Source organism: Drosophila tropicalis, unplaced genomic scaffold, assembly GCF_018151085.1.
Source record: "Drosophila tropicalis isolate 14030-0801.00 unplaced genomic scaffold, ASM1815108v1 contig_158, whole genome shotgun sequence".
NCBI lineage: Eukaryota > Metazoa > Arthropoda > Insecta > Diptera > Drosophilidae > Drosophila > Drosophila tropicalis.
In genome coordinates this window covers 8,552,550-8,573,634 of record NW_027172602.1, presented here as the reverse complement: position 1 = coordinate 8,573,634, position 21,085 = coordinate 8,552,550, and the positions used below count along the sequence as shown (strand labels likewise).

Below are 21,085 nucleotides of genomic sequence, written 5' to 3'. Positions count from 1 at the left end.
CGCGCGTGTTTTTATCTGTGAGCCAATTTTTCTATGGCTCCTTGACTCAAATGTGTGTTTGTGTGTTGGCAAGGGGGGTCGCTTAGCTCGCGGGGAGCAAGGCAAGAGACTTGAAGTTGCTAAGCTCAAGAAAAATATCCTCAAGAAACTGAAGATCTCCCATCTACCCAGAGAAGATTGCGCGCTAATTGATCAAACCAAAAAAAAAAAAAAAAAAGTCCTTTTCGTTTGATTTCCTGTGTTAATGTCTTAACTATCATCTAGCTTAGCCTAAAACGTTAACTAAAGGAATGGCAAGTTGCTAATTAAACTTAAGCTTCACATTTACATTTATCTTGAGGTAATAGGATTAATAATAAGAAGAGTAAATCAAATTTAGTTATAGAAATCAAGAAAGAATTTACCCATCAAAATCATGATATTTGGCTTACAAAAAAAACTTATGTATGTATGTACATACATACATATGTATGTATGTGAGATTAAAAAAAAAAAAAATCCGCTACGAAAAGTTTTCCAAGTAAATGCTTTAAAATCTTAAACAAAAAGCTGCTAAATTTCCCATTGTAAATGGTTCAAATTTCTTAAAATTATTAGAAGATTGTTTGTTAATTTGTTGCCATTTTGTAAGAACAAAAAAAAATAAATAAAAAATGGTTCTAACACATTTTATCAATTTTCACATATACAATGTACCACATCTATGTGAATATACACACACACACAGATATATATATATATACATATATATATGGATTGAGTAATATTAAAAAAACACACTCAACTTCTCAATTCATTTCTCATTTTGCTCAATGTCTACGCTTATAGAAATTTTCGGCAAAAGGCCACACAAACACACACGCATATATATACATTCACAGAGATACTGGCACATACAGATAATGGCACACATACATAAACACTCATTCACCAACACTTTAGTATATTTCTTGTTGTTGTTTTTGCGTTTGCCTTTGCCTTTGACGTGCTGCTGCTGCTGCTGCCGCTGCTGTTGGCTCTTTGCTCTCAATTCTGCTGGCATAGGAATTTTCGGCAGCGTCGACGTCGTCCGCGCGTCGTACATTCGCATTGAATTTTGTGTATTTGTGTGTGTGTGTGTGTGTGTCTGTGCGTGTTTTTTTTTTTTTTGGGCTTTTGAGTTTTGTTTTGAGTGAGAAATTGGTTGGCCCCGCTGCTCTGCCTAGCAGCGCAGTCGCCGTTCAGTGTCTGAAAACGTTCCTAACTGTAAGCAACATATTCGTCTTCGTCGCGAGTTGCAACCAAAATTCCACCAAAAAGAACAAAAAAAGAAGAAAAAAAAAGTCCACACACAGAAGAAAAAATTTGTTTAACAATTTTCGCATTAATTTTTTTTACTGTCATTTTGTTAAAACTTTGGTATTGTTTCGTTTCTTTTGGTTTATTATTATTAATATATTAATTTTTTTTTGTTGTTTGGTTTTTGCAAGAGTTTAATTTAAATTTTGTTTGATTACGCGCGCGTATCCGTATCCGTCGTATATCCGGTAAACGTAATATCCGTAACTAGAGAGTGAGAAAGAGAGAAAGCAAGCGAAAGAAGAGAACTTTGGCGAGGTGGCGGCGGAGAGAAAACTAATTTCAAATAATACCAATCGGGCGGCAAATCTATATCCCTATTGAATTTTGTTTGTTGTTGTTGTTGCTGCGGCTGCTGCTGCTAATTAATCGTGGCACATTCATCTGTCTATGACTTTTACTTTACCGTTTTTTTTTTTTGCTTCACTTTCCTATTTTTTTTTTTTTTTGACTTTGACTTTACATTATATCGCTATATACGTACATGTGTTTGCATGTCTTAATATTTTAGTTTAAATATATGTATGTATGTATGCGTCTATATGCTGTGCATGTGTGTGCGTGTATATGCGAGCATATATTTTCTTTGCTATCTCCTTGTTTTTTTTTTTTTTTTTTTAACTTTGCATTTACAGCAACAACAAACAATTTTTTGTGTTTTTTTTTTTGATGTGCCAAAAATTTCATTGAAATTTCCAATAACAACAACGACAACAGCAGCTGAAAGTGTGACCAAAAGAAATAAAAAATTAAAATTAATTCAAAAGTTTCATTTTTTTTGGTTTTGTCCCCAACTGCAACAACACGCGGCACGATTCGCTCTAACCCAAACGCAAACAAATACAAAAAGATAAAACCAAAAACGCAGAAAATAAAAAAACGGCACTCAAAGAAAACGACAAAACGCAAACGCAAAAATTTCTTTTCTTTAAGGCACTCTGACATCATCTGCAAATCGTAGCAGCGGGCGCTCTTCTAATATAACTCAGTAAAGATTCAACCAACAACAAAACCACAACAACACCAACAACTAACAAAAAGCACATAAAGTTAACAACAAAATAAAGAACAAGAATTACAAGAAGCAAGCTAACCACCAACAACAAAAGCAACAACAACTACTACTACTTAAAAACAAAAGTAAGCAACATCATAATGAGGCAAATTTCAACAAAATTTGTCTTTATTTTTGGTATTTTTTTTTTGTCGTGTTGAGCCATATGCGAAATGAAAAAAAAAAACAGCAAAGAAACAAAAACAAAAATGCCAACACACTTACAAACAATCATACTTATACACGCATAGACGCACACACACACACACACACGAGCCAAGATCAAAGTCAACATGACAATACGACGACGGCAGCGGCAGAGTTAGCAGCAGCAACAGTAACGACGGCGCTTCCCTCGTCGTCGCAGTAGCCAAAAAAGCTCTCTCACGCAGCTCTTCTAATGCTGGGGGTTCACCCCCACCAAACCATCCCCGCCGCCCACTACTTGCTGTCGCCGCTCTCTCACTCTCACTCACTCACGCTGCCTCTCCCGCGTCGTGTGTTTGTGTGTGTGTGTGCGTGTGTCTCAATCCATGGGCTGATGACGAAAGCAAAAGCTTCTGCTGCTTGCTGACGCTGACGCTGCTGCTGCCACGGCTGCGTTGACGTTGCCGGCCGGCTACTGATCAGTGCAAGAGCGTGAAACTGCAACAGCTGTTAAATTCGTCACCCACGCCGCGAAACACAGTGGGCTCGCGTTTACATTTTTGCGGCGCGCCAAAATTCTCCCTTCATGCAACATTCAGCGAGTCCTCCTTATACTTTCTGCATTCTTAATCTTGATCTCCCTTTCAATTAGTATTCTAGTCCAATACGATTATTGCCAAAATAGAGAAAAAGGTATACGAAAGATCTGTGTGCCTACATCAATATAGACTAAGGACCGTTTAGGCCAATTATTGCTCTATAATATTAAAACCATAGTTCGAACTCTTAGTGTACTTTTCTTCTTGTTCCTTTTTACTAATTTATCTTTTCCCTCTCTCTCTTTCTCTCTGTCGTTACAGGTTAACTTTAATTCTTTGGCTAAATTGACACTGAAATCTTCGAATAATTCATTTCAAAACGGATCAACCAAAAAAAAAAAAAAAACGATAAACAAAAAAAAACTAAATCAAGTTTCGAGCAAAAATTTCTAAAAAAAACCAAAAAGACAACAAAAAGAAAACCTAAATTCACCGCTCTCCTAAAACAAGAAAAAAAAAGACCGCCCACTATATATATTTATATATATATATAGAACGCGCATCCAAATCCAAAGAGAAGCAAAACCGCTAAAAAAGCAATGCATAAGCACTAAAACAAAGTAGATACAAAATATATATACATAAATTCATATTCAAATAAGATAATCAGCAGAAAGTCAGTCACAGTCACTCGAAAACGGAATAATCATCATCGTCAATAACATCAAAATTAACGAAGAAAAAAAAAGAAAAGATCCAACATTATCATCAGCATTCGATCATTATTAAGAGATTCAGGGCGATGAATCAATGTGCAAACTGAGCGCCAAAATTCAAAAAGATTCATTTTGAAGACACACAACACAGAAAACATCCTTCATCTCCCTTCCACAATCAAAGCAACACGCAGTTCATTCAAACTTTTCCTCCCCACCCCCAAACGCCATCACCACATTCCATCGAACTAAAAAAAGAAACAAGAAACGAAACGAAACCAAACAAACAAACAAACACTCTCAAGTTTTTCTTTTTCTCTTGCATTATTGGAAAAGACGAAACTCCACACCACAAACTCAAAAAAGAAAAATACCCAAAATCATTACGCCCAATTCAGAACGCCCAACAAAACATTGACCCATCGACCCAACACCCCGTTTTGGAATTCGAAATTCTCAAGTGTTTTAAAAATCAGAAAAGTTAAAGTTGAAACGAAATAACATCGGCTTAAAGGAAAACAAAATAAAACAACAACTTTATTGAAACATTTAAACAAAACGATAAAAACAAAGAAAAACGCGTGCGTTCTGTAAACGAAATTGTTGTGTTTATAATATAGAAATTATATAGAATTTTTTTTTTTTTGCACGAAAGTCGCGAGCTACGAAACTCGTTAAAAAGAAAAAGAAAAGCCATCACAAAATATAATTATAATAATATAATATTCAACGTAAAAAGGACACACAGACACCCCCAACCAAAAAACAAAGATAATAAAAATGGCTTCCGAACTGGATCAATTTGCCGATTTGGAATTGTCGAAGGAAGATCGTGAACAAATCTTCGATCCGCCATTGGATCGACAGCAATTGGAAGGTGCTGGCACCTCAAGGTATGTACCATAAATCGAATTAACTAATAATAAATACTTAAGGATCATCATCTCCCACATTTCCCCATATCCTTCTAATAATATGCAAAGTAAAGAGTGAAAGAGAGATGGACTTTATGAATCATTTGTCTCTGCTCTTTCCTCTTTAACTTTTAGACTCCTATATAGAGGATCCCTTTACTACCTTTTTTTCTGTAGTTTAATTAGTTGTTTTCTATCCTAAATGTTTGTTGTTTGTATAATGCTTGTTAATTAGATCGAAAGATGATGATGGGGGGAAAAGTTAGGGGAAGTAGTCGATTTCGAGGACCATTTTGTTGCTAATTTTTTCTCATTGCTATCAGATTTCAACGCCCACAAAACGCTAATTAGTTTGAAATCGTCCTTTCCTACATACAAATAATACTTCACACACACAAAACACACACTCTGATGATGAGTGTGTAGAACCTTGAGGGTTCCTTTTTCAAAATGGCGCCGCAATAGACCCCTGGCAAAATAAGTAGCAAGGCAAAAAGAAAGAAAAAAATACAAAGATCCTTCGTCTTAGAAATGCCGCTGCTATCCACAATTGCACAAATTATCACGCCAAATAACATGATGCTTGCCTCACACACACACACACACACACACGCAGTAGTGAGAGTGGCACACACCCGCAGCTATACGGTACCCTACCCCCCTAATACTCTACTCCTTACCCTATTCCTGGCCTAATGCCTCCCCTTGCCACTCCACCACATTGGACATACAACGCTGCTAAATAGCAGCTAATTTCCTGTGATAAATTGGGCATATCACAAGAGCAAAAGTAAAAAAAAAAATGCTCTCAAACCCAGAGCCAAGAGGAGGAGGAGGAGTACGACGACGACAACGACGACTCCTATCTTTGCCTGACCCTCATCAACTCTTTGTCCACTGCTGCCGAGAGTTAAGCTCAAGTGGTGTAAGTAAACACGACGAAGAGAAAGAGCCACTGGGAGTCAAAAAAAAAAAAAAAAAAAAAAATGCCTATTATCATTGTCACATGAAAAAAGAAGGCCAAAAAGGAGTTTCTCTAGTACCTACTACCTGTGTACCCACCCAACCCTCCTGTCTCAACTCCACGAGAGGCGCACACTACCACTACCACACCCCTTTTTTGTGTTTTTTTTTTTTTTTTTTTGCCACCGCCCTTAACTGGCCTTAGCTTGAGGAACAACAACAGCGACTCCTCACTACTCAACCCTCTCTGATCTGACAAAATTGATATACTTGCCGCCGCATGCTGTGTATGACAACCGAGAAGAAGGTAGCCAGAACAAGATCACACATCACACTCACACGCACACTGAGCAGCATCCATCACCATCAGGATAAAGAATCGAGGGTTCCCCTTCTAAAAAGGCTATCAAAACATAAGAAATTTGCCAAAAAAAAAAAACTCTCAGCATCAACCTTAAATATAATAAAATGGAAAATTTCAAATCATCAAATCTATGCTGATGAATTGGCGACTGAAGTGCCTGACATTAAGATCTAAGCATTCTAGGAAAGTTGCTGATCCTTCCCGTTTATCTAGATAAAAATTATCCACCTAATTCAATTTTTCTCTAGACCATAGACTCAAAGACCTAAGCAGTTTACAATAGTTGTGATCTTCCTATCCTAGGACTTAAAGACACTTCAACAGCCGAGGATAGTTATGCATAAATATTGTTCCAGATCAATATTAGCGCTCCCTTTATTATCCTTTTGCTTCTAGAGTCTAGGCCGTTTTTATACCCTTGCAGAGGGTATTATAAAATTGGTCAGATGTTTGTAACGCACAGAAGGAGACGTTTCCGACCCCATAAAGTATATATATTCTTGATCAGCATGAGAAGCTAAGTCGATATAGCCATGTCCGTCTGTCCGTCTGTCCGTCGGTGCGTACGCGTTTTACTCAGCCATCTTAAGAGCTATCGGGATGAAATTTTTTTGGGAGCTTTTTTTTACCCGGGTGAGATAAAGTATGAAAATCTTTGGGATCGGACTACTATATCATATAGCTCTGGAACAAAAATTTTTGCAAAAATTGGAGTATCCCCATGAAATTCACCAATATAATAGAATTTGATATAAAATCTCAGATCCCAAAATTTGACCCTGATCGGATAAATAGAACACAAGTTACAGTCTATATAAATCGGTTCAATCGCTGCCGGCAGCTCTGCTTGCTGCCTACTACGTCATCATCAAATCAACAGAGCACATGCATACACACACAGACGCAACGCTACATAAACTGTATGTGTATGCGTGCGTTGCTTTGCTTAGGGAATGAGGGAAGAAGAAGAACAAATTGTACATAGTATGAAGAGTAAAATTGTTTTGTTTGTATATTAATGAATTGAGTTGCAGAAAACAAATTTTGAACATGTGAAATTATTATTGTCAAGGACTGCAAGGGTATATAAACTTCGGCATAGCCGAATTTAACTTCTTTGATATTTTAGATTAAGAGACCTAAGCAGTTCAGTCGGGGGTGTTTTTAACTTTCCAAGTCTATTATTCACCTAATTTGTCTTTAGTAGACTAGGATAGTTAAGAATGTTGTTCCATATCATTCTCGATCTATATAACTCAACTAATTTGATTTGCTTCTAGACTCTAGACCTTAACACAGTCTATTATAGTATATATTCTACCTAACTAACACTACCTAATTAATTAACACAAAAAAAGTGCAATATTTAAAACATTTTCAAAAGAAATTCTGGGTTTTCATTTTCCCGCTGATTCGGTAAAATGTAAATGGAACTGTATTTCCCAGAATGCAATGCCATTTTAGCAATTCAAGTTTCCAAAGAAAGTTGAAGTTGAAGCTTTCCCCCGCTACGCCCCACTTGCTCTCTCTCACTTCGCAGTCAACATATTGATCTTGATCTCTTCTAATGGCATCCATAGTTTCCGCCCCCTAGCTAGAGGTAGGAGCATATTTCATAATCTCGTCACGGTCAAATATGATGGGTGGGTAAAAAAAGGCAGAAAAGAAGTGCTAAGCCGCTTGTTGCAACATCGGCTAAGCTCTAGACTTGAGAGAGAGAGAGAGAAAAAAACCTTTTGCCAATATCTAAAAAAAAAAAAATCTCACACACCAAACAGATGTGTGTGACGGCGAAGAAGACGACGATGAAATCTTTTTCTGTAGCATTTGCTTTAATCCCCCAAAGAAAACAAGCCGCTCCGCTCCGCTCCGTTCCAATCCTGTTGTCGTTGCCAGGAGAAGTTGCTTAGAAAATGCCAAAAGGGTTGGCCCAAAAGCTCCCCGCAGTAAAAGTGAGCTCATGTTTAAGGTGTGTGTGTGTGTGTGTGTGTGTGTGTGTGTGTGTGTGCGAGTGTGTGTGTGTGATCAAGTTTCTCAGTGTGCTCTTGGAGTTGGCGTTGAAAATATGTATATGTACCTATATGGATGAATTTTAGCCTTAGGATCTTAGGGACTCTAACGCGTTCGCGTTGTTTTTCCCTTCCCGGGTTTTGCCGCTTGATGGTTTCTTTTTCATTTCATTTTTTTTGTTTTCTTTCCTTTCATTTCTAGGCGAAAACAAGTTTCTCACATTTCCGGCGTACCTTGGCTGCTGCTGTCAGTTTTTGTGCTCAAACATTTTTAATTATACGAAAGAATTGCTTGGCATCCTTTTTTTTTCTAATGTTTGTTCACTTGCACAGACGCACATATAGGGCCTAAGGTAGTTGGAGCGCTCTGAGTGTTATTCCTTGCCAATTCATCTGGCAAGGATCTAATCGCGCAACCCTTTTCTTTTCTCAAAGCCTTTTGGCGTATACACATATGTATGTACATATACCACATATAAGTACATATAATGTATCATTGTGTATCAGCTTCTTTATCTTCTGTGTTCCGTTGTCTTTTTTTCCTTTCTGTGTTGCTACTTATGCTCGCTTGTTAGCAGCGAAGGGTGGGGAGGGGGGATAGGGTAGGGGAGGGGTGGCCCCCTAATCTTTAGCGGCAATCGCTCGCATAGATACCACAATGAGTCGTAGCAAATTTGATTCCCATCATCGATTAACAAAAAAAAAAAAAACTGGGGTCCTTCGCCTGCTCATAACTCCTTTGATTGACAGACAAATTAGTAAGAAAAAACCAAAAAAGATCCTTTTTTTTGGGTAAAAGATTAGAAGAATGTTGGCTTGATCATGATGATGATGATGATGATGATTATCTAGGCATCTTTCGCCCGCGATCCTTTTTGGCTAGTTTCTTTCACTCTGGCAGCTGCTCTTCTACAAAGCTCTCTGTGCACTTCTCTCTGCCTCTCTCTATCTCTCTCCTTCTCTCTTCACTTGGCATTAGACTCGTTTTGGTTTGGTTTGCTTATTTTTTGTTTGTTGTGCTGACCTTGGTACACGTTTGGCTTTACTACTATGCTTCATTCAAGCGAGATTGCTCGCCCCCTCTCCCGCCCCCCGCGTGTTCTCGACAAAACTCGTTTCCAAAATACCAAAAAGGGAAAAAACACACAGGTTTATATATTATATATGTATATAATGGATATTAGTATGTGTGTGTGCATGCTATAGAATCGATGGATATTTGAATGAAATCAAGTACAGACAGAGGCAGACACTTTACCTACCTTTACCTACATTTGCGCTGGCCCATATTGAAGTCGAGTGAAGGAGTGCCGGGAAGGGGCGGTGGAGGAGAGATGTGGGAGGCGTCGAATTGAATTGTTTAAGAGAGATTGTATTCTTGCAGAGCGGAAGAGTAGAAGGACGCCAAGTTCTTTGCAAATCTTTTCCTTTTCCTTTTTTTTTCTTGGTTTCTTTGGCTTTCAGGCACAAACAGGATGCAAATTTTTGGCAAAAGAAACAACAAAAAAAAAAAAAAGAGCGCGCGCAGGTAGAGTTTAATTTTAGCAGCAGGTAGGCCCTGCCCTGCCCTAACCTAGAACACACATGCGTACACACACACACACACGACACACACACACATCTTCAAATTTCTCAATTCAATCACTATGCACGATGATGCGAACTATAAGTTACAATTATGTGAGGGATGCATTGCAATGTTAAGCTTTCTTTATCCTTTTAAGAACCACTTCGCCTCGCCTGTCTGGGGGCCTTAAACTTTGTGCTAGGAATTGTGAATGCGGCGGTGGGGGGAGGCGTATCTAATCTACCTTTTGCATTAAGTCTTCTTCTCTCATTCTATGCTTACTTAATGCGGCATCTGCGTCGGCGCACATGCCCTCATCAACACACACACACACACACACATACCTAAGTATGTGTTTTTTCTTCATTTTTTTTTAAGTTTGTGCCTTACTTGATGATTCTCATGGCTCTTCTCACGTTCCGCTTGTTGATAGCGTGCGTTTGATCCACATTATTTCGGTTTCGTTTTTTCTTCAGTTTTTGTTCTACTACACACAACACACACACATACATACATGTTGTTTTTTTTTTTGTTGTGTGTGCTCCTTTTTGTGTTTGTGTTCATTAGAAATTTCCAAGAATTCAAAGACACATAAACGCATACATTCAAACACACACACACATACCAGAGGCGAAGGTTAAAATTTTGAGATTCGTGTTACTCTGCTGGCTTAGTTTTTCAACCAAAATGCTCTTTAGCGAATCTGTACCCAATGAAAGAAAGAGAGCCAGAGAGAGAGAAAAAGATAGAAAAATGGATTTTATGGATGATCTTGTCTTCTGTCTGTTGTGTCTCTATCATTAACCGCGTTAACCAACAACTGTTGTTGCAACACGTGTATTAGCCAAATGCGGAAATAACTCACATAAACATATATGTATGTATGTATATGTATGTATGTGTGAAGAGACACCACCGTTTCTTTATTTTCCGCGAATCCTTGGCCTCGTTTGCAACTTTCTTTTTGGTGTGGAACACCCCGTTATTTCACCGGTTCGCCGATCACTTTCTTCTTTATTGTATTGTGGCAGAGTAAAGGGCACCAGCTGCTGCTGCTGCTGCGATCAACCCTTTTACCTTATTTTTGATGTCCTGCTCCTTGATCCTTGCGTGCTCACGTTACGTACGTATGTATGTGTGCATGGACATTTACATACCCGCAAAAGTATGTACATACATATGTATGTATGTGTATACATAGATGCGTATGAACGGCGAAATTGCTGTACAGCTGGACCCATTGTTTGTTCTTCTTCTTTGGTGTCACCAGCGATGAACGGCGGTCTTTTGCGGCAAGGAAGAAAGCATTTCACCACTGCCAAAAACATGGAAAATAGGGTCATTCTGCAGAACAGCAGCTGCATTCTACACACAGATACATATACAGATGTGTGTATGTGTGTGTGTGTCCCACCAGCAATAAACAGCATATCACCGCTGTTGTCCTTCCAAAGTTTCCAAAACAATACGATATTCTTAAACTCTAAAAGAAACATCTCGATAAATGTCTTAGATTCTGCATTAACAGCGTATAAAGAATTCATTCTTTGAGGCCAAACTTAAAATATCCCTCATATTGCCCAATTTAGTTTAGCTACTTAAGCACAGTTTGCATATTTTTCCTTATGATTTCCTATTTTGAAAGGTATGTAAATACTTGAACTTGTATGGGACACATTAGTGTTAAAAGCTCCAAAGCTCTGAGGGAAAGAGCAAAGCTCGTTCGCCATTCAAAGCAACAGCCATCGGCGCACACGGTCCCGCAATCTAATGCAGGGCCGGGTTCTCAAACATCCCAAAGGACGACCACTTTCGACAATTATGATGCCTTTGAGCCGAACGATTGCCGAAATTCTTATGCAAAATTTTTGAAAGCACAAAAACAGAATTTTATTGTGTCTCACATTTCGCACAGTGTAAAGTAGTCGCTTCAATACAACGAAATTTCTTTTTGGCTCTCTTGTTGCCCGACCCTGCTAAAAGCACGAGCACCGCTCTCATAAAAGAGCGGGATAGAGAAAGAGATAACAGCATTTCTTTGTCGGCTACCGTTTGTTATTAGTTTTTTTTTTTTTTTTATTCTTTTAGTGGTAGAAGAGAAGAAGAATATTGCCACCAGTTCGTCCGTCCGTCTCTCCGCAAGTCTTCGTCGCACTATCAGCAATTCTCGATCAACAACTCGGCCGGCTGTAAGCTGTTTTTTTTTTTCTTTAAGGCCATTGAACTGCCAAAATTGTAGCAAAGCAGCCAGCAGCAACAGCAGCAGAAGTAAGAGCAGCAGCAGAGCGAACGGTTGCGTCGGCAGTTGACTACCAAATGACTGTGCCTCCTTACTTTTACCTTAGCTCTTAACTGACTACTTACAACTGTTTTTACCGTTTTTAATTTTTTCTTACTTGACAGTTTTTGCGGTCAATATACATATGTACATAAGTATATAAAATAGATTTTATATACAGTTGCGAACAAAAATAGCACCACTTGCTGAGGTAATGTATTCAAAGGATTCCCTAGGCTTATTTTAAGGTTCTAGGAACATGGAATACGTTTTTGAACGTAAAATACTTTCTACTAATGGAAGCATAAAAAAATTCTATCAAAATCCAACGTTTTCAAAGATTTTTACAAAAACCTTGATATACTCAAAAAATACCCGAAACTAAAAATAGCACCACTTGCAGTATTTTGCAAAATACCGTTAAATTTCGCAGAATTGCATAGCAAAAAACACATATTTAACAGTCCCTGGTTCAAAGTCGATTTTAAAGGCAACAGTACTACAAAATATCCGAGACTTTTAGATATAATGGGTCGGGGAAAACACTGCCCCGGGAAAAAAGCGAAACGTCATCCAAAACCAGGTTTTGGAGAAAAAATCGGGTCTTGAAGATGGAAAACTGGTTGGTACTTCCAACAGAGTGATCCGAATAGCGATCTATTTGAAACAGAAGCCTTCAACTCGCAGACGAAAGCCAAGACTGAAGCAGCAAGAAGTCGGTCCCTTAATGCGAGAGAGCAATAAGGATTCTTTTAAGGCTCTAACAGATCTTAAAAAGGACTTTAAGCCCCAAACTAGGGTCCAAATTGTTCGCAACTACCTCCGGAAGATCAATTCAAAAGATTCCAGTCGAAGAAAGCCTCCACTTTTGAACGCTAGACATAATGCCAATCGCCTTAAGTTGGTCAAAGATCATGAGAACTGGCTTGTCCGAAACTGGAGGAACGTACAATGGACTGATGAAAATAAAATTGTAAAATATCGTAGAAAAGGCTATAGACCATACCTCTGGCGTCCACAGAACCTGGAATTCAACTCCAAATTCACCCTAGAGTCTAGAATCAGTGTCATTGGTATGGGGCTGTTAGTCTTATTATGGTGTCGGTTACATATCAGTCCACAAATCGATTATGGATCAGCAAGTTCATGTAAATCTCTTGTAGACGGTGTTGCCACTATACGCTGAGGATAAAATACAGCTAATATGACCCTTTCAACAGGACATCAGCCCAAAGCACACCAGTAAGAAAGCCAGGAAGTGGTGCTTAGCGAATTATCTGAATGTAATTGAGTGGCTGGGACAGTCACCAGACCAAAAATCTCGTTGAAAATCTTTGGTCTGATATTAAAAAAGCAGTTGCTGTTTCATTACCAACAAAAATTGAGAAGTTTTGGGAAGTAATCCAAGAGTCCTGGGCAAAAATAACGGTCAAATGCTGTCAAGACCTGGTTGACTCAATACTAGGACGATGTGCTGCGGTTATTGCCAATAAGGGCAATGCAACAAAGTAAAAAGTTTATTATTTAATACTATTTGTAATATCTGATCATAACTTGTTAATGAATTTTGTTTTTTTCTGTTATTTTTTAATTTTGAGTAAATATTTGAAAAGTGGTGCTATTTTTAGTTTCGGGTATTTTTTGAGTATATCAAGGTTTTTGTAAAAATCTTTGAAAACGTTGGATTTTGATAGAATTTTTTTCTGCTTTCATTAGTAGAAAGTATTTTACGTTCAAAAACATATTCACATGTTCCTAGAACCTTAAAATAAGCCTAGGGAATCCTTTGAATACATTACCTCAGCAAGTGGTGCTATTTTTAAGTTCGCAGCTGTATGTATGTATTTACATATGTCTATATACAAACGCATGTACTTCGCCAAATATTTAGCCAACGACACGTCACACACACACACATTCATACAATATGTATAATATACACACAAACATATAGTGCAGATATCTGACCGGAAATAACAAATAGTTGACGTCGTCTTCGACGCATGCAATGCGTGACGTAATCAAGTTGTTGCACTTTTTCATAAGAGAAAATTCCAAAGAGAATAAGAGAGAGCTTGAAGAGAGCATTCCTGACACTCCTCCCACACACATGCACGAGCATAACATAAAAAAAGCATCGCAAGAGAACAGTCCAAATATAAAAAGAGAAAAGATCGAACTTTAGCAAAAGCGCAACAATTTTTAAAGAGAGCATACGCCGGCTTTTAGTGGCGGCCGCGACGCGCGATACACTTGATATCACCAGCAAAAAAAAAAAAAACGGCTACGGGCGACAAACCAACCAAAATAGGGTTGTCAGGTTAATTGGAAATCAAAATTAGATAATTGATCAAATTTTACAATACGTACATAACTATTATCAATTTTGCCATTAATCTACCTAATTAAGAGCCCTCTTATTAGAGATGTTGGTTTCATACACATGTACATACATCTAAAGCAGAAAACCAACAAACCTCATCAAACCCGCCTCAATCTTAAGATGCAAATGACCAACAAATGTGCTCAATTTCTGAAATGTGTACATACTTAATTTTTTTTTTTTATAATGAAGGTGTTTTCAAATGGAAAAACTAGCCATAAAATTGCTATTTAGGCATACATGCTTAGCGGTATTTCTAAAGCAAAAGAAAAAAAAAATTAGCCAGTTTGCCGAAGTTGATTTTCTGTCGGGAGCCAGTTGCTACCTCTCTCTGTCTCTCTTTGCAATACCAAGCCACTTCTCCACTCTTCCCCCTATTGACAGACTATGGTTTCGCGACTTTGCGGTCTCCTTCTCCTTCGCGATGCATGTATGTGTGTAAAGATATACATATACATATGTACATCACACATAAATATGTATGCATGTATGTATGTAAGTTTGTGCTGTTGTTGTCTCATTCGCATTTTGCCGTTGCTTTTGCTGCGCGCTGCTCTTTGTCATAGCCCCAGCAGAGTGTTCTCTCGGTGTCGGTGGCTTTGCTAGTGCGTGTGTGTGTGTGTTGCTTTTTTTTTAGTTTAGTTTTCAGTAGTTAAATGCTCTTTGCATTTTGCGGTCGTCTTTTTCGGAAATACGCGGCATAGTTAACTCAAAAACAACACAAAAATATAATAAAAATATAAAAGTAAAACCATAACTAAGTAGATTTTTTATTTAAAAATAATTTCAACATAAAAGTGTAGTGCTAACCTTTTGGTGATACTCTTGATGTATTAAACGCAATTTATATACTCCTCTGCCACATCAAATTCTGCCATATCCCCTTCGCCCATAGCCTCCCGCTTTTTACGTCATTACATTTGAAAGAAAAGTGAGTGATGAGTGTTTGACGAATACAAAAATAGATGAAATTTGCGATGTGTGCTTGATAAAAGGAAGAGAGCAAAAGTGAGCAAAAAAAAAAAAGTACAATTGTGTGTCGTGTCTTTTTTTTTTCACAACGTTTTGGGATGTGTCGTGTGCTGGAGGCTTTATCTAAAAACCCACACATGGACATGAACACACACACACACATACGTGCCAAAAACAAAAAAAAAAACATGCGTACATATGTATGTGCAAATACAAATGCGAAGAAAGCAACAACATGCAAGACAATTTTTGTACCGTTAAAGCTGGACCCCGGCATTGGCATTTCTGTTTGCTCTCTCTCTCTCTCTCTGTCGCTGACTTTCTTTACTCCCCTCTCGCCTAACAAAACATGCCAAAGCTATGCCACTCGCAATGAAAAGGAAGGGAGATGAAGATGAAATATAAACTCTATCTTCGCCATCTCCTCCCACTGTCTGTGGCACTATTGAGCTCTCTGTCTTTCCCTATTAAGAAATAAAAAAACGGCATTTGACAATAAAAATCAATTTAGTTGCAATCTGAACTAACACTCCACATTCATCCTAACCCATGTCACCTTATGCCGCCGCCCGCCTTCTTAACGGCAACTCAAAACGCCCAACTAGTTGCTGTTGCTAAAGTGCTAAACTGACCTACTTTGCTCTGTCACTGCTTAGGCGCTCGCTCTCAACACTTGCCTCCAAAAGTGGGTGGCAACTCTGGACAAAGAAACAGGCGGCGGGGTGCATTCATTTTGGCATGCTAATTGAGCAAACACGTTCAACATTGGACGAAAAATCTATAATATTTTTAAGGCGCGTGTAAACATGCATATATGTAACTGTTTTTGGCCTCCGATAGCAACAATCAAAGACTGCTCAACAGCAGACACACAGAGAGAGTGAGAGAAAGAGAGCAGCCATCATCGATAGGCAGCGCCGCCTCCCGCCGCCACCGCTCCGATCGATGCGTGTTTCTGGGTGTTGTGTGTGAGTCATGTAAAACACATTTAGAGTTGAGAATCTAAGCAAATCCCATACGCGTGACCAAAAAAGTAAAAAGTAAAAAAAAAAAAACGAAGAAACGAAGCAGAATAAGAAAAAACAGTAGAAACTGAAAACGAAACGAAATCACGGAATAACAAGTAGAATCATCCATATCAGTACCTCTGCTTTTTTTTTTTTGCCTTTGGCGATTTATTTTTTCTTGTTTTTTAATTTTAAATTTATTTTACTTGTGCTTAACAAGCGAGCCGAGCGCGTGGTTCAGCTAGTGCGAAAGAGAGTGAGGGTCGAAAGGCAGTGCCAGAGGCGCCGCTACGTCATAATCTTTGTTGTAGCGTTGTGTGTGTGTGTGTGCGCCAACTAATGTCTCTTTAATTTAATAGCTGCCTTTTTTTTTTTTGGTGCAAACTGTAAAGAAAAAACAACGAAAGAGATAGATTAAGAGAGAGAGAGAGTGAGAGCGATTAAGTGAAAGAGAGATAACAGATTTAGTGCTTTGTGCCTTGAAGAAACAACTAGAGAAAGAAAACAAAAAAGGAATAAAAAATAGCATCAAAAATGCACAACAACATTCACAACAGACTCAATACCACAAACAACAACAACAACAACTATAACAGCGGCAACAATACCCATCACCACAACAACAACAATAATAACAACAACAGCAATTTTTCATATATTTATCAACAACAAAAACAATCACTTATACGCTATTTTGATCGGTGAGTATATTTGCGTTTGTGTCTGTGTTTATATGAGGGTGGGTGTGTGTGTGTATATGCCTTTATTCTCTTCACATGTCATACATTGCAGGCTTTTAGGCTCATTTTTTATATGGTTGTCATTCCTTCAATGTTGGTAAATTACCACAGATATTCACACGACCACAACCATCTATAAAACAATCAAAAATTCCCTTTTGCCCCATTCATAGATAGAGAGTGACCGCTTTGGAAATGCAATCGCAATACTGAACTCTAATAATGTCAAGTTAGGAAACAATTTGACAATTAATGAAAATAAAGTTTTCTTTAGCTCTTAAGGACGGGACGGGAGAAGAAGTTTGTTACCAAGTAAAGTAGGTCAATTGTCAACCAATGAGTTGGGTTTCCTTGCTGCAGCAGCGATTATTCAAAGTCCAACTTTGAAATGGTAATCAATTATTGTCTGATAAAATCTGCATCTGAAATTGTACCACATTAATGTATAGGGTGTACCTACATTTGTTTATTATCTTAGTTATTATCAAAATCATATGGTGGATTGTGTGTCCAAATCAGTCGTTGTCCTCTCTCCCTCATTCGATTAGAATTTAAATTTAGTATCTCCATATTAATCTAGGGAGAGATATACATAATCCCATATGGTCATCGGGGGAGGGACAACATCTCCCATACCTCCCTCTCTTCTTCTTTTGGCGCTTAAATTGCTCAATATGGGCCACATCTACTGCGCTTGCTATTGCTCTCTTGTTACGTACTTAGTGGCGCTAACTAACCCTCTATCTTTCCCTTTAATTCGATGAAATACTATACTAAATATAAAAGTTATGTTCAAAAATATCTTTACGGATCATTAGGATGTAAATATTTTGGCTGGGATGTTTCTGCTTTTAGCTCATCAATATTCTGCCAGTATTCACTGTAGTCTGTTAAAGGTCTCTGTCTCTTTTTTTATGCGTATCCGTATGTGAGTGTGTGTGTGTGTGTGTGTGTATGCTTTTTTGTCGTCGAACACCAATTTGGGTCAAATCAACAACACAATGCAAAAACGATAATGACAACAACAACAACAACGCTGCCCGCCGCCGTTGCCGACTCTGATGGTCGTCGTCTAGTGACGTGTGACGGTCGTCGAGTGACGCCCGTTGTCCATGTATACATATGTACATACATATGTATGTATTTCGCGCATAGTTTTGCAGTTAGTTGCATTTGTTTTTGTTTTTTGTTTTTATTGCGTTTCTCTGACTGCGATACGCCCGCCGAAGGCCTCTGGGGGAAAACAAGTTTGTTCTCGTGTATATGGACTTGCAGACATACACAAACGTAACAATATACATACATACATACATATGTATGCACGTATTGACAAGAGAAATTCTTTTTGTCAAAAGGTGGAGGGGTGAGGTGGTAAAGACCAGCAACGGTTTGCAGAGGTTAAATGGGGCGGTGGAGACTGGAAAATAGATAAGCGTTACTTCGCGTACGATGCAGCAGCAGCAGTAAATAAATATCAAAGAAAACAAGAAAAGAAAAAGAAAAAAAATGGCCAAACCACCTCTAACGGTAAATGGGGACCGTCGCCGCCAACTTGTGGAATGCTATGGAAATAGAACTCTTCTAATACATATGTATGTACGTAGGTGTGTGTGTGTGTGAGTACAACCATGCGTGCAATGTGTATGCGTGCGTGTGTCGTGTGTGCGCAATAAAAAGCAACAGCAGCAGCAACAGCAACAGATTTCTGACTTTTTCATTCATAAAACTGTTTAAAAAGTACGAAAAACAAAAACAAAAGACCATATTGAAGGGGGAAAAAAAGAAGCAACAACTGCAAAGCCGCCGCCGCCACTGCAACATGTGTGTGTGTGTGAGTGCAGTGAGTGAGATAAATATATAAATAAAACGAACAACCAAACGACGCTGACGCCAACGCCAACTGAGCTAGCAGCAGCAGCAGCACCGATTATTGATTGGGGAGAGTTACCAACACACAACAAACAGAAAGAGAATGAGAAAAAGAGAGAGAGAGACACAGGAACATGCCTGCATTGATAACAGAAAAGCTCTTCAGGTGTCTGAGTGTGTGTGTGTGTGAGTTAGGTCATTTGACTCAAATTGGCGCCCGGCACTTGGGACGACGAAAGGGAGAGAGACAGCGAGAGAGAGGGCGAGAGTGTGTAGCTGCATTTTCATTGGATAGTAGACCAACAGAAATTGCAATTTGACATTTGCATGCCATGCCATGCAGCATCAACTGCACCAACAAAAGCATTTCCTTTTTTGACGCAGTCGCAACAGTTAAATGTGTTTGTACATACATACATATATACATATGTACATACATACATACTTTGAGGAAAACAAGAAGAAGTTACGCGATATTATAAACAAAAAACGAAGAAAAAAAGTACAAACAGCAAGCGCCGCAGAAATTTGTATGATTTGTTTTTGTTGTTGGTGACCGGTTTCGATTTTAATTCTTGGAATAACAAACCTCTTGAAGTCCAAAAAAAATGTGCAACCTTTGCAGAAAAAGTCTTTATCCCACTGTGTCTATACCCTTATGAACTTGACCCTTCTTCGGAAATTGAGGTGTGAAAAATATACATACATACATACATACATATGTATTTGCAATTGTCAATTTTAAGATTAAGTTAATCATCAGATCAGATTAGAAAGAATTCGGATCAAAATAAATCTATGTATGTGTGTCTGTATGTATATACTCGGTTTAGTTAGGGTATTTAGGGCAACAACAACAACTCAAAACAAAGGTAGCAAAGATCGCCAAGTCTGGAATGTTGTTTGCTTGAGAGAGAGAGAGAGAGGGAGTGTGAGAGAGAGGTAAAAAATCTTAGCATTCTGCAGGCTCCAAAAACAAATGCCACCCCGAAATGGGGAGGAATGATTAAAATTTGCATGTTAACCTTACAGTTTGTTTAATAGTTGACACAGTTTGACAGCAATTGAGTTCATCCAGGCCATCATTCATAAAAGTCGAGGAATTTTGAAAAAAATGAGTTCTTTAGTAAAAAAAAAACGAGGAAAAGAAAACGCGGACGCACCAAAAAAAAAAAAAAAAAATAAATGAGTCCAGACCAGAGCCATAGAGGAGAGTCTAAAGCCACCAGACGGCGGTGGCGGCATCTCGACTTTTGCTCCTCGTTTCTTTTGCTTCTTGTTTGTGCTGGTTTGTTTTTTGTTTTTTTTTTTTTTTTATATTTTTTGGCTCCAGCAGCAGTGGCGGTGGCGGTGGCGGTGGCGGCAACGACGGATGGAGCTGGGAGTCGGAGTGAAATTACTTCCAAGAAAAATAAACACGATATTAAATGTGCAACATTCCAAGCGTCGTTTTGCCTTCAGTCGAAGTAGCGGCTGAAGATCGTCGTCGTCGTGGTCGTGGTCGTCGTCATAGGCTCCTCCAACTTTGCTGCTGCCGTTGCTGCTGTATATGAAAATTGGCAACATGTTGTTGTTGTTTGTGTGCTGTGTAAGTTAGCCGCGTGTGTGTGTATATTTGTTAATATTGTTGTTTTTCAATTGTCTGGAACACTAAAAAGAGTCACAAGAAGAAAAATTAGGATAGGATTGGCTAATAATCGTACTAACAGATAGATTGGTGGGGAAAATCTAAATTTGTTCTTAAGGCGAATAAGAACCGTTAGTTCCATGCATATCATCATTATAATTGCATGCATTTTAGTAGTACTTATTACCTTACACCTATTAACTAGCTTTCTTTAATTAGTTTTATGTGTAGTTTGTTTATATTCTTTAATACTGCTTAAAAAGCTATATAATTTACTTACCATATCGCCTTACTCACAATACTGCAATCCATTCCTTGTCAGATGCACTTTGATTGAGTATCGCATTGAGGTCCGCTAGGGCAGCTAGGAAGAAATACCGTTGCGCCTGCCTAACCTGCTGTTCGTTCGTCTATCTACTCTTTTTAGTGTTTCTCTCTTTCTCTCTCTCTCTCTCATTCTTACTTTGGCTCCCAAACTGTCCGCTGAAATCTCCTGCCGGCTCTTTTCAACTCCTACTTTCTTCTGTCTGAAGTTCTCCCTATTTTCTCATGCTGTCTCATGCTCGCCCCCTCATTATTAGCCATTCTTTAGATGTTT

The 21,085-nt window shown here is 38.5% G+C and overlaps 1 protein-coding gene across 8 annotated transcripts in view; it reads left to right on the top strand.

Annotated features, from left to right (window-relative positions):
- Imp (IGF-II mRNA-binding protein) overlaps positions 1-21,085 on the top strand; it is a 31,435-nt gene that overhangs the window by 4,414 nt on the left and 5,936 nt on the right. For 2 of the 8 annotated variants that reach the window (XM_068303595.1, XM_068303598.1), the window contains one exon: positions 3,400-4,687. In XM_068303595.1, coding sequence (XP_068159696.1) covers positions 4,575-4,687 — 113 coding nt within the window. In that variant the 5' untranslated portion in view covers positions 3,400-4,574. The other 6 variants (XM_068303596.1, XM_068303594.1, XM_068303592.1 and 3 more) reach the window with 6 other exon arrangements.